This window comes from Numenius arquata, chromosome 12, assembly GCF_964106895.1.
Source record: "Numenius arquata chromosome 12, bNumArq3.hap1.1, whole genome shotgun sequence".
NCBI lineage: Eukaryota > Metazoa > Chordata > Aves > Charadriiformes > Scolopacidae > Numenius > Numenius arquata.
Genome location: NC_133587.1, coordinates 4,998,253 through 5,009,607, shown reverse-complemented (window position 1 = coordinate 5,009,607; position 11,355 = coordinate 4,998,253). Strand labels below are relative to the sequence as shown.

General features: G+C 66.8%; 2 protein-coding genes across 2 annotated transcripts; both read right to left on the bottom strand.

The window, feature by feature from the left end:
* Window positions 1-1,150: 1,150 nt before the first annotated feature.
* LOC141471198 (bactericidal permeability-increasing protein-like) lies at window positions 1,151-5,135 on the bottom strand. Its single transcript, XM_074157618.1, has 15 exons — window positions 4,979-5,135; window positions 4,691-4,805; window positions 4,466-4,594; window positions 4,211-4,366; window positions 4,028-4,091; window positions 3,857-3,917; window positions 3,598-3,689; window positions 3,292-3,504; window positions 3,111-3,170; window positions 2,485-2,652; window positions 2,235-2,302; window positions 1,919-1,961; window positions 1,623-1,686; window positions 1,460-1,536; window positions 1,151-1,389 (listed from the first exon to the last, which is right to left on the bottom strand). The coding sequence occupies exons 1-15, from the start codon at window positions 5,133-5,135 to the stop codon at window positions 1,348-1,350; spliced, it is 1,509 nt and encodes a 502-aa protein (XP_074013719.1). The 3' UTR covers window positions 1,151-1,347.
* Window positions 5,136-8,769: 3,634 nt separating this feature from the next.
* On the bottom strand, window positions 8,770-9,328 carry ID1 (inhibitor of DNA binding 1). Its single transcript, XM_074157633.1, has 2 exons — window positions 9,008-9,328; window positions 8,770-8,811 (listed from the first exon to the last, which is right to left on the bottom strand). The coding sequence occupies exons 1-2, from the start codon at window positions 9,326-9,328 to the stop codon at window positions 8,770-8,772; spliced, it is 363 nt and encodes a 120-aa protein (XP_074013734.1).
* Window positions 9,329-11,355: the final 2,027 nt, after the last annotated feature.

The window sequence follows — 11,355 nt, the reverse complement described above, 5'->3', positions numbered from 1 at the left end:
CTCTGTCCAACCTGGCCTTGAACCCCTCCAGGGATGGGGCAGCCACAGCTTCTCCGGGCAACTTGGGCCAGGGTCTCACCACCCTCACAGAAAAGAATTTCTTCCTGAGATCTCATCTAAATCTCTCCTCTTTCAGTTTAAAACCCTTCCCCCTCGTCCTATTGCTCCCCTCCCTGATCAAGAGTCCCTCCCTAGCCCACCTATGGACCCCCCTGTCCTCGTCCACGGGGCAGAAGAGCTCAGTCCAGGCTCTTAGCTGGACTGGGGGGGGGGGGGGGGGGGGGGGCTGATTTTGGGGCTGTGGGCAGGGCAGGGGGCTTGCAGAGCCCCCGTGTCCCAGTGGGTGCCTCACTGGGTGCCACAGTCCCGTCGTCCCCCCCCCTTTTCCCCGTTCCCAGGGCTGACCCTCGCCCCCTCGGCTCTGCTACCGCTGAAAACCTCCCCCCCAACATCACCTTCTCTTGGGGTGGGGGGGTGTGGGGGGGGTTCATGTCAGCACGGATTGAACCCACGGGGGTGGGCCCGGTCCTACAGACACTGGGGTTTATTCGGGACGCCCCAAACTTGGGGGACCGCAGAGTTGCCCCCCCCACCCCCCAGCAGGACGCTCCCTGCTTGTGGCTCTGCCTTCCCCACGACCACCCCCATCCCCTCCGGGGTGCGCAGGGGCCGGGCGGAGCCGGGGGCGGGGGGGGGGGACGGGGGGACACAGCGGCGGGGACAGAGCGGGGCCTGGCGGGAGCCGCGGTGGCCGTGGTCCGGTGGGAGGCCACGGACACGAGCACCATCCCGTGGGCGACGGGGGAAGCTGCCGTGGAGCTGCAGCCGCAGCGGCCACTGCTGGGGAGGTTGGAGGGCAACGGCACGGCCAGCACAAGCGGGAGGGTTGTTGGTGTCCCTCGTCCCCCCCCGTCCCCCCTGCCCCCTCCCGCCTCGGTGCCCGAGAGCCACCAGCCTTGTCCCCAGCCTCTCTGAGCCCCCCACACTCCCACCCCTCTGACCCCGACGGGACGAAGGGGAGCCCCACGCGGCTGGGGACACAGCGATGCCCCAGCACGGAGCTGGACCCTTCCTGAGGGGACCTGGCTGCGGGGGGGGGTGTGTGTGTGTGTGTGTGTGTGTCCCCAAGCATCACACGCCACACCAGGCTGAGCCACGCTCCCGGCTTTAATGTTTGCTGAGAAGCCCCCGGCAAGTGGTGGTGGGAGGGTGTCAGTGGGTCCCATGGCTGGGTGGCTCTGCCGGCCATGGGTCCCCCATGGCATTGGCTCGTCCCTGGTTGCCAGCAGGACGGTGACAGGGACATGGCTCGCAGGGTGCTGGTAGTTTCCCACGCAGCGGCTGGTCTCAGGACTCGTACTGCAGGTCTGTGGCGATGAGCATGAAGCCCTGTGGGGAGTCAGGGTGAGAGGGGGGAACTTGGGGGGCACCAGTGTGAGGGGACAGTGGCAGTACCCACCTCCTGCAGCGAGATCCGGGGGTTGAGAAGGCTGAGGCCATGCAGGGTGGGCAGGGGGATGCCAGCCTGGAGACGCTCTGCGGGGAGAGCAGTGCATGAGGGGGGAGCAGCCTCAGGGCAGACAAGGGGAGGGAATTGGGGACAGGATGGGGACAGCACTCACTGTTTGCCCAGGGCACCCCAAAAAGCCACAGGCTGAACTTCAGGAGATTCTCCAGCCTCTTCACCTGTGGGACAGACAGATAGATCCCTGAGCTTGGCACGGGGCAGGCAGAGGGGGCCGTGGCGCAGGCAGGGCTCAGCTCCCCTGCCAGGGCTGCACCTACACTGGTCTTGCACAGGGTCCAGGGCACCCCCAAACTCCATCCCTCCCAGACCCCCCAGACCCTGCTCCCAGGCTGGTGTGGAGCCTGAGGGTCCCCTTGGCTGTCCCATCGTGCCCCCAGCATGGCCACTCACCTCTACTGGGCCCACATGTGATGTCACCTGCTCCACGCTGAGCCTGGAGGACAAGAGCAGGGTGAGAGCCAGGCATGGGGACAGAGACTGTCCCCTCCTGGGGCAGGGATGGGAGCCCAGCAGAGCAAGTCCAGCTGAGGACCTATCTGGGATATGAGTTCCGGGGCAGTAGGCATGGCCAAGAGCCGGGGGGAGGATGGGGTCCAAGCAGGTGATACGGGACTCAGGGAGGCAAAAGGCCAGAGGTAGGGAATGGGGGGAGCACCCTGGGGACATCCATGGGGAGGCTGGACTCAGCACGGGGCTGGAGACTCACCCCTTCAGGCTCACGGTGCCCCTGAGCTTGTTCCTGGTGATGGTTGGCTTCCCCGTCACATTGGCATTCTGCAGCAAGAAGAGATGTCAGAAAGATCAGGGCAGTGCCTGCCACCCTGCATCACCCACCGTCACCCTGCATCGCCCAGTGTCACCCAGCATTGCCCCAGCATCACCCTGAATTGCCCAGCATGGCCCCAGCCTGGAGCTCAGGCAGCGGACCCTGTGTTATGGCAGCACCAGACACTCACGATGTTCAGCAGAAAAGCAGGGACACGGGTGGCGTTGGGCAGCACCACAAAGGCCTCGGCAGAGCTGAAGAGGGACCCATGCAGGGCATTGGGGCGGCAGGAGAACAGGGGTTGCCGGCGGGCTGAGAGGTGCAGCTCCATGGGGTGGTCCGGGTAGCGCTCCTGCAGCTGGGGGGGACAAGGGCTGGGCTGGTACGGAGCCACACTGGCACTGACAGCACCATGGGCACCAGCCTGGGCTCCCAGCTGGCCCCCCACCACTGCCTGGGGCTCGTGTGCCCCATCAACACCCTGCCCTGAGCTGGGTGCAGGCAGGGTGGGCAATGAGTCCTGTCTTGCCCGAGTCCTGTCTTGCCCATGTCCTGTCCTGTCTGTGTCCCATCCCAACTGCTTCTCATCCTGCCCATCCTACCTGCATCCCATTCCTCATCCCATCTCCCCTGCATCCTATTCCTCCTGTGTCCCATCCTGCCTGCATGCCATCCTGTGTCCCACTCCTCCTGCACCCCGTCCTATGTCCTGTCCCTCCTGCATCCCATCCCATGTCCCATCCCTCCTGCGTTTCACCCCTCCTGCATCCCATCTCGTGTCCCATTCTCCCCATCTCCCACCTCACCCACACCCACCTGTGGGGAGAAAACCCCCATGCTCTTGGTCCTCAGCTGGAGTGGGAACCGCCGTGGGAGCTGGAAGGCAATAGGGAGGTCAGGACGCTGGTGCCACAAGGCACAGGTGGGCACAGGGACACCCCGGTGGGACCCCGGGAGGACAGCCCTGCCCCATAGCCACAGCCAGAGGCATCCTTACCATGTCACTGGAGATGTTCCTGTGCAGAGCTCCAGTCGTGAAGTACGTGAATGCGGCCGAGTTGGCAACGAAGTCGGTGATGGCCAGCAACAGCATGGGCTCATGTGCCGCGGCCAGTGCCATGGGCAGAGCTGCAGGCAATGCCACGGGCAGTGCCACGGGCTTGGCTGAGGAGGGTCTCTGCTGGTACTTGCCCACGCCGAAGAACTCCCCCTGTGCAGACAGACAGATGGATACAAGGCTCAGCCCAGCTCCCCCCACACCCCACTCCCAGAGCCAGCCCAGGGACACCCCGGATGGCGTTACCTTGAGGGCGATGTCCCCATGCTCCGCCGTGATGACCGGCCGCTCCAGTAGGGAGTAGTCAATGGCGGCAAAGGGGTCCAGCTGGGTGGACACTGCAGGGACACAGGGGTGGTTGGGGGAAGCCAGACCACCCACTCCCTCCTGCAGCCCTCAGTCCCACAGTCCCCACTGGGCACCAGCCCCAGACACAGCATCACCTGGGCTGCCCTGCCCAGTCCCCTCCTGCTCTAGCCCTGGTCTCCGGGGTCCCCTCACCCACCTTTCATGTGCTTCAGAGCAGCCTCCAGCCTGTTGACACTCCTGCCGAGCTCGAGGCAGAGCTGGAAGCAGAGCAGGGTGTCAGCGAGCCCACGGATGGGTCTCGCCCAACCTGCTCACCTGGGGAGGACAGGAACACCAGGTCCCCAGGGCACAGGGGCCGAGTACCCACCTCCTTGTTCAGCTCATGGCGCAGGGCCTTCTGGAGTAGCGGTGCCAGCGTGTTGTAGAGCCAGCTGTGGGGCAGAACAGGGTCCTCGGGTCACCCCGGAGTGCCCCAGCCTCTCCCAGCCCAACACCCCAGCTGGGGGCACCAGGGAGTCCCCACGGAGGGAGATGGGGGTCCTGTCATCACCTGTATCCTCGGTGAAACTCCAAGTGCAGGTCAGTGCCGTGGGCGTCGCAGCTGACGCTCCACACCATGGGGCGGCCGCTGCCATCCACGCTCACCCCCAGCACAGCCGCCACGGCCAGGTCACGCACGCGGATTTCGATGGAGCCCTTGTCCTGGCTGAGGACAGAGCGAGTGAGCACAGGGACAGCAGCAGCCGCGAGCCACCCTGAGCCACCCAGGTCCCCATCCCTGTGCCCCATGAGGGTGAGGACTCACATGGCGCCCAGCTGGGCTTCCCAGTCCGCACTCAGCCGGATGCGGGCGCGCTGCACCGTCAGCCTCACCCCTACGTCCTCGGTGAAGTCCACAGTGGAGTCATTTATCTGCAGCTCGTGGATTCGGATCCTGCACGACACGGACAGCCTGGGCTTGCAGCTGCACCCAGGGCATGGCTGGGATGGGGACAGGGATGGGGACAGGGACCCCACGGGCAGCTCTTACCGGGGCACAGCGTAGGTGAGTGTCCCCAGGAGAGGGTTGCGGTAGGAGCCTGTCAGGTTCAGCTCATGCTCCTTCTGCAGCAGCGACTGGAGCTGCTCCAGCCCAAACCATCGGCCTGGAGCAGAGCAGGGATTTGGGGAAGGGCGTCAGGGAAGGGGCTGGGGTGCCAGTGGGGCGAGCAGCCCAGTCCAGGACACCCCTCCATCCTCCATCCCAGGTAGTCTGGGCATTGTCCCCCTCCACCCCCTGCCCAGTTCCCTCATGGGTGGTCAGGGGTATGAGACTCACCAAATTCCAGCGCTCTCCGGGTCAGCCGGGCCTTGATGCCGGGGTTGGTGCTGGCCGTGGGCATGCAGGCAGTCAGCAGAAGCAGGAGGCAGAGCCACGCCGGCCCCAATGTGCCTTGGGGATGGTGCTGGGACCTGGAGGCTGGAGCAGAGGACATGGCTGTGGGATGCCCGGCTGCTGCGGAGACCCCGTCCCCGTGCACCAGCATGGCTAGGACTTATATCAGGGACAGAGAGCCCTGGGTGACATCAGCCTCCTGCGTACATACAGGGCCCACCGCAGTGCTCTGGCCACCGAAAGCCCAGCCTTGCCCAACGCATGACTCAAAGGGGAAGCCAGTTCCCCTGTTGTTCCCCACTCACGCTTGCCGTGGGAGTGGAGGAAGGCAGGGTCCCACACCGTGCCACTGCCAGCCCCCCACCCTGGGGGTGCGCAGGAGCCAGGGGCACTGGCCAGGGCTCCCAATGGGGGCATGTGGCTAGCATGTGGGGACATGCAGAGACCCAGCTGGGCCAGGGTCTCAAGGGGGCTTCAGCTGTGCCCAGCATGGGGGCGACGGAGGAGCAGGGGCGTGCGGCAAGTCAGTCCCAGGGCAGGGGGGGGGCTGCGCCAGGGGGACAGGGCTTGATTCGCTTGCACAGGGAAGCAGTGTTCCCACTTTGGGAACCCTGCGTGGGGGTACCCAAATCTCAGTAAGGGTCAGGTTGGCTGTGATGTGGCAGCAGCCCCCAGGGCTGTGGAGTGACGGGAAGGTCAGGACAGTCAGAGCGAGAGCAGAACTGTGCAATCCCCTCCAAAAAGCCCCGGCTGCAGGGGAAGAGCCGCTGGCGCTTCCAAACCCGCTGCCAGCAAGACCTGAGCCCCTCTGGCTGGACACGCCACGGACGGCACCAGCCATGTGTCCAGCTGCCTGCCTGCATTCAACCTGGGGACAGCACCGGGGACCCTAAGATCCCTCCAAGGGGGCAGGGCCCTGACCCAGCACTGTGGAGGTACCTAGGGGCCATGGCCACCCTCATCAGAAGGACCATAGTCCTTTGTAATGCACCTTATGGACCCCTCGAGAGCAGCTGCTCACTTGCCCGGGACCCCCAACCTTACCAAACAGCCACAGCAGTGGCCACGGCCCCAACAGCGTGCCAAAGGCCACCATTGCCCCCCAGCCCCACACCCACCAAGAATCCTCTATCCCTGGGTGCCCCTGCACTGCACCAAGCCTCACCATGGCAGATGGTCTCGGTGCCCCACGCCGCAAGGGCCCTGGGTCCCATCGTGGGTCCCAGCTCCACCGTGTCCTCGGGGCTGTACGTGGCAGCGAGCAGCAAGGACCAGCTCTGACGCCAATGTCCATCCCAGGGTGGCCAGGCTGGTCGGACTAGAACGTCACTGGGTTCCCCGGTCCCTAATCCCTTCCGGGATGAATCAGGTCCCATCAAAACAACAAGGGACTGGTTGGGGCGCAGGTGCCCGTGGGGCTGGGCCCTCCCTGGGGCTATCCAGAGCATCCTGGCGCAGTTACATCCAGCATCCTGGCACGTGGCGGGCAGCTCAGCCCTGCCAACCCTGCACTGAGCCTGGGCTGGCTCCATGTAGCCCCTTTCCCTGCTCTCCAACTGTCCCAGCAGTGCCAAGGCCCCAGTCCTGGCAGCCCTTTGGCAGTACCACCCCTCGTCCCTGTGCCCCGAGGCGGGGATGATGGCTGCATTGTGAGGACTGTCATGGAGCACACAGGGCTTGGGCAGGGGATCGGGGCAGAAACATAGGGACACACATCGGCACACACAGAGCCCCTTTCCCCATGGCTGCAGTCGGAGCTTCCACCTCTTCCAGCAGCGAATAGGCAAGGATGGCACCGGGCAGCACGGCAGGGATGCCACCGCTGTGCCATGCCGTGGGGAAGAGCCCCGGCACCCCCCGCACCGAGCAGAGCCGCCAGTCCCGGATTTTCCCTGCTCCGAGGCCCCCCGGGCTCCTCCGGGAGGGCGGGCCGGGCCTGGCCGTGCAGTGCGAGCGGGCACCGGGAGAGGGACCCACTGCCCCGGCAGCGCCGCGTTCCGGGACCGGGCGAGAGCCGGCGGGGCTGCCGCGGCGCCGGCCGAGGGAGGGGACCCGGTGAATGATGTGAGGGGACACCAGTGAGGATGATGGAGGGGACCCATCCGATGACAGAAGGGACACTGGGGCTGATGGACGGGTTCATCCGCAAGGACCCAGAGCCCACAGCCCTCCCACAGTACGTCCCCTGCTGCTGTGTCACGGCCAGGACAAGGTTGGCTGGACCAGTGAGTGTCCCAAAGTCACCTGCCTCTGCTTGCCCCCTGCCAGGGGATCTGCCGGGGTGGGGAACCACGAGTGGGCACATATGGGAACAGACACGCACTGGCACACAGAGCCGTGACCATGTAAACACACATGAATGCTTGTGCAGAGGCACACACACGCAGTCAGGGCTGGTCAACCCCTTCCAGCCCCAGAGAACCCCAGCTGCAGAACCCTGGGGGGCAGAAAGGCCCCTACCAGAGCAGCCCCGAACTGGCCTCCTGCCCAAGTGGCAACTGGGGGAGGAGAAACGCCCTCCCCAGACACACTAATTTGCCCCCATCAGGCCTGTAGGAAGGTCCGTACACATCTGTTGCAGGAGGCAGGGTGTCCCCCAAGGCGCTCGTGAGTCACGAGCGGCTCAGGTCAGTGCTGCTGCCTGGGGCACCCCCAGCCTCAGGGGTTGCACAACCCCTGATGCAATTTCCTTGTCCCTAAGAGCTTGTCTGGCCCCAGCCCGACTCGCAGGGGTTGCTCCAGGGTGAGCCGGAACCACAGGGGCAGCATCGCAGCGAGCAGCACCCCGGGGCTCACACTCACTCTCCCTCAGGGCAGCACAGTGGGGGCACCCCCGGCAGCATCATCCTCACACCCCGCAGCCACCTGCACCCCGGCCTCAGCCCCAACACAGGCGTGACTGTGGGAGTCACAAGGACACTGCTGGGAAACAGGACAAGGGCAGGTCCACGCTGGAAACTCACTGTGGTGCAGGGAGATGGGGACCCCGCGCTCCCCAGCTGGGCACAGAGTCCCACAGTTGGCTCCCATCACCGTCCCCTTCATGTCACCATCCCATCAAGGCACTTTCCCAGAGGAGACACATCCCAGCACTGCTATCTCTTCTCACCGCAGGAAACAGGGTGCAAACAAACTTTCCTCGTGTGCCTGCCCCTGACACCCCATGTCTGAGACCGGGGAGTCAGAGGGGGGGAGAAGGACATGGACCCCGCAGGAGCCACCGGGCCCCAGGAGAGGCTCTGTAGGGGCACAGTGCCAGGACAGGGACACAAGCCACCTGCACACCCCACCACAGGAGCATACTGGAAGGAACCGTGACCAGCCCATGGGAGACTCCTTCCCCAGCACCACCACACCCACCCAGCCCATACTGGTCCGGACAGGCTCCCCCCACCCCAGTTTCATACTCCCAGGAGGGCAGGAAGCAGAGGCGTGCCTGGTCATCAGGGCTTGTTTAATAACAAAACTCCAGCTATTGTAGAACAATATTCTCCAGCATCATTGTAATATACAATACGGGGAATGCTCTCAGCAATCTGAGAAGGATACGTCCCGCGGCCACCGGGCAGCACCTCCTGCCCAGGCTGCGGGTGGACCCCCCCGGGGGCAATCCCGCCAGAGGAGGGGGCAGCGACTGTCGGCCCCAGCTGTGCCCCGGGGGTCCCGGGATGCAGGCGAGCCGCGACTCTCGGGGCCGGGGTCCCGGGGATGTCCGTGGCGGATCCGGAGCGGTCTCAGCGGCACAGGATCCGGTCGGCAGCGGGCATGCACGGAGCCTGCGGGAAAAGGGGGCGAAGCGGCCGGTCAGTGCTGGTCCGTGGGAGTCCCGGAGAGGACGGGAATAGAAGGAGGGGCAGGACGAAGGCGCAACCCCGAGATGGGGACAGCGCGTTGCAGCCCGGCGTGAAAGCGGGACCGTCCCGGTGCCGCCGGGACCGGGGGGGGGGGGGGGGGGGGGGCGTTCACACTCACCTCGGGGGCGTCCCCGGCGGCGGCGGGGCGGGGGGGCCCGCGCTGCAGCGCCAGCTGCAGGTCCCAGATGTAGTCGATAACGTGCTGCAGCAGCTCCACCTTGGAGACCCGCCGGTGCCGCGGCAGCGTCGGCACCAGCGCCCGCAGCCGCGAGTAGCAGCCCTTCATGTCGTACAGCAGCGCGGCGGCCGCCTGCTCCGCCGCCCCCGGGGACACCCCCGGGCCTGGCCCGCAGCGAGCGGCCTCCCCGGGCCTCATCGCCTTCAGCGCGCCGCCGGCGCCCGCGGGCAGCGGCGAGGGGGCGGCTGTGGCGACCTTCATGGCGAGGAACGGCTGAGGGGTGACCGGCGGCGGCAGGACCCTGCGGGCGGACGAAGGAGTGCGCGCCCCGCCGCGCCAATTATAGAGCGCCCACCGGGGGAGGCGGGGCCTCGGGGAGGGTCAGGGCCAATGGCGGCGCCGCGGGGGCGGGGACAGCCCCGCCCACCCCATTCATGCGCCCGCGAAGGGCAGCGCCTTAAAGGGACAGTGGCGGCGGCGTTGCCGGGGGTGCGGGGGCTACCGGGGGTGCGGAGCTCCGGCGGGGACCGCCCGCCCCGACACCTTCCCCGCCATTAACGCGGGTAATTGCCCCGCCGGTTCCCGGTGCCGGCCCCCCCGCAGTCCCCGCTTTTCCTCCACCCCCCGGCGCTCTCCGCAGCCCCGCTCGCCCCTTGCACCCCCTCGGGCCTCCCCGCGCCCCTCCGGGCGCCCAGCCCCCCCTGCACTTCCCGGCCCCCCCTCGCCCCCGCCTCCCCGGCGGCTCAGACCGTTAGACGCCAGGGTCGTGACGTCACCCATTCATAAAACCCCGCGCGCTGTCAGCGCGGCGCCTCGCGGGCGGTGCCCATGGTGACGGGGGCGGGGCGGCGGGGGGGAAGGGAGGGAAAGGGGGGGGCACCTGCAGCCCTGCCCGGGCCCGGGGGCACCGGCAGCTCCACGGGAAGGCCGGGACCCCACGGGGACACCAGGACCCCACGGGGCAGGGGCGGGGGGCGCTGGGTGCAGCTGGCGGGGGGCACCGCGGGGCCGTGGGCTGGGAGCGGGGTCCTGCCGCGGCGGGGGGGGACACGGGCCAGGAGGGGTCCCGCCGGTGCGGCTGCAGCCTCCGTGCGAGGCAGCGTCCCGAGCCGCAGCCGGTCCCTGCCCTGAAGGGCTTCCGATCTGGGCGGTAATTAGCGTTACTGCTCGTTACCCTCGCACCTGCAGGGAGGCGAAGCCAGCGCCCTGCCAGCAGCGGGGCCGGGAACCCCGGGGGGGGACACACACACGACACCCCGACAGGACACACATCCCCCCACCCCCCCGGTCCACCCTCCAACAGCACGAAACGGTGCAGCAGCGAGCAGGGGGTGTGCAAAGAGCTGGGGGGTTTTCCGTCACCGCACACGCTCCCGGGTGCGCATGCATGTGTGCACACACATGGATGTGAGCGCACGTGCGCACACACGGAGGCGTGCGCATACATGTGCACCCACACACAGACGTATGGACATACACCGACCCACACGCACAGGAAGATTCACACGGATACACAGACCTGTGGACGCACACACACACACACAAACACCCCCGTAAGTACACACACACCCCCACGTACACATGGCACACGTGGATGAATATACACAGATCCATCCGTACACACCGATGCACTCCCATGCACACATACACCGCACCTTGCACACCGATCCGTGTGCCGGAGCGGTCCCCGCTGCCCCCCGTGTACCCCCAGGGCCTGGCTGCGCCCCCGCATTGTTGGCAGCAGCAGGAAGCCACGCTGGGTTCCGCCGCAAAGCCAGCTGGGGCACCCCGACAGCGCAGCTCCAGTGCACCCCAACCTCGTGCCGTGCCTCAGCTGCCCACCTTTTGCCAGGGGACGGGGCTGCCAGGGTGGGCTACACCCCTGTGGTGGCACTGCTGTGATGGCACCTTCATGGTGGCAGGGCCATGGGGACAGCCCAGACATCTTGGTGCCCTTCCTGGCCGGAGAGTGTGGGGATGGGCTGGCCCCGGTGGGGGTGGGCTGGGGGCCAAACCCTGCCATGTCCAGCTTCCCCAGGTGTTCAGGGAGCCGAAGGCTTCTGCTCATCTTCCTCCTCTTGGGGGGAGCAGCAATCCTGGAGAGCATGGACAGGCTTTAATCCTGCCAGCATGGCTGGTGGGGGGGGGGGGGGGGCTGCATCCCTCTGTCCTTCCAGCCCTCTGTCCCTCCCTCTGTCCCTCCTCCCTGTGTCCCCCATCCCGGTGCGGCAGCGGTTCCCAGGGTGGGCACGGCGCTGGGGTCGCCCCCTCCATTCAGGGCTCGGCGG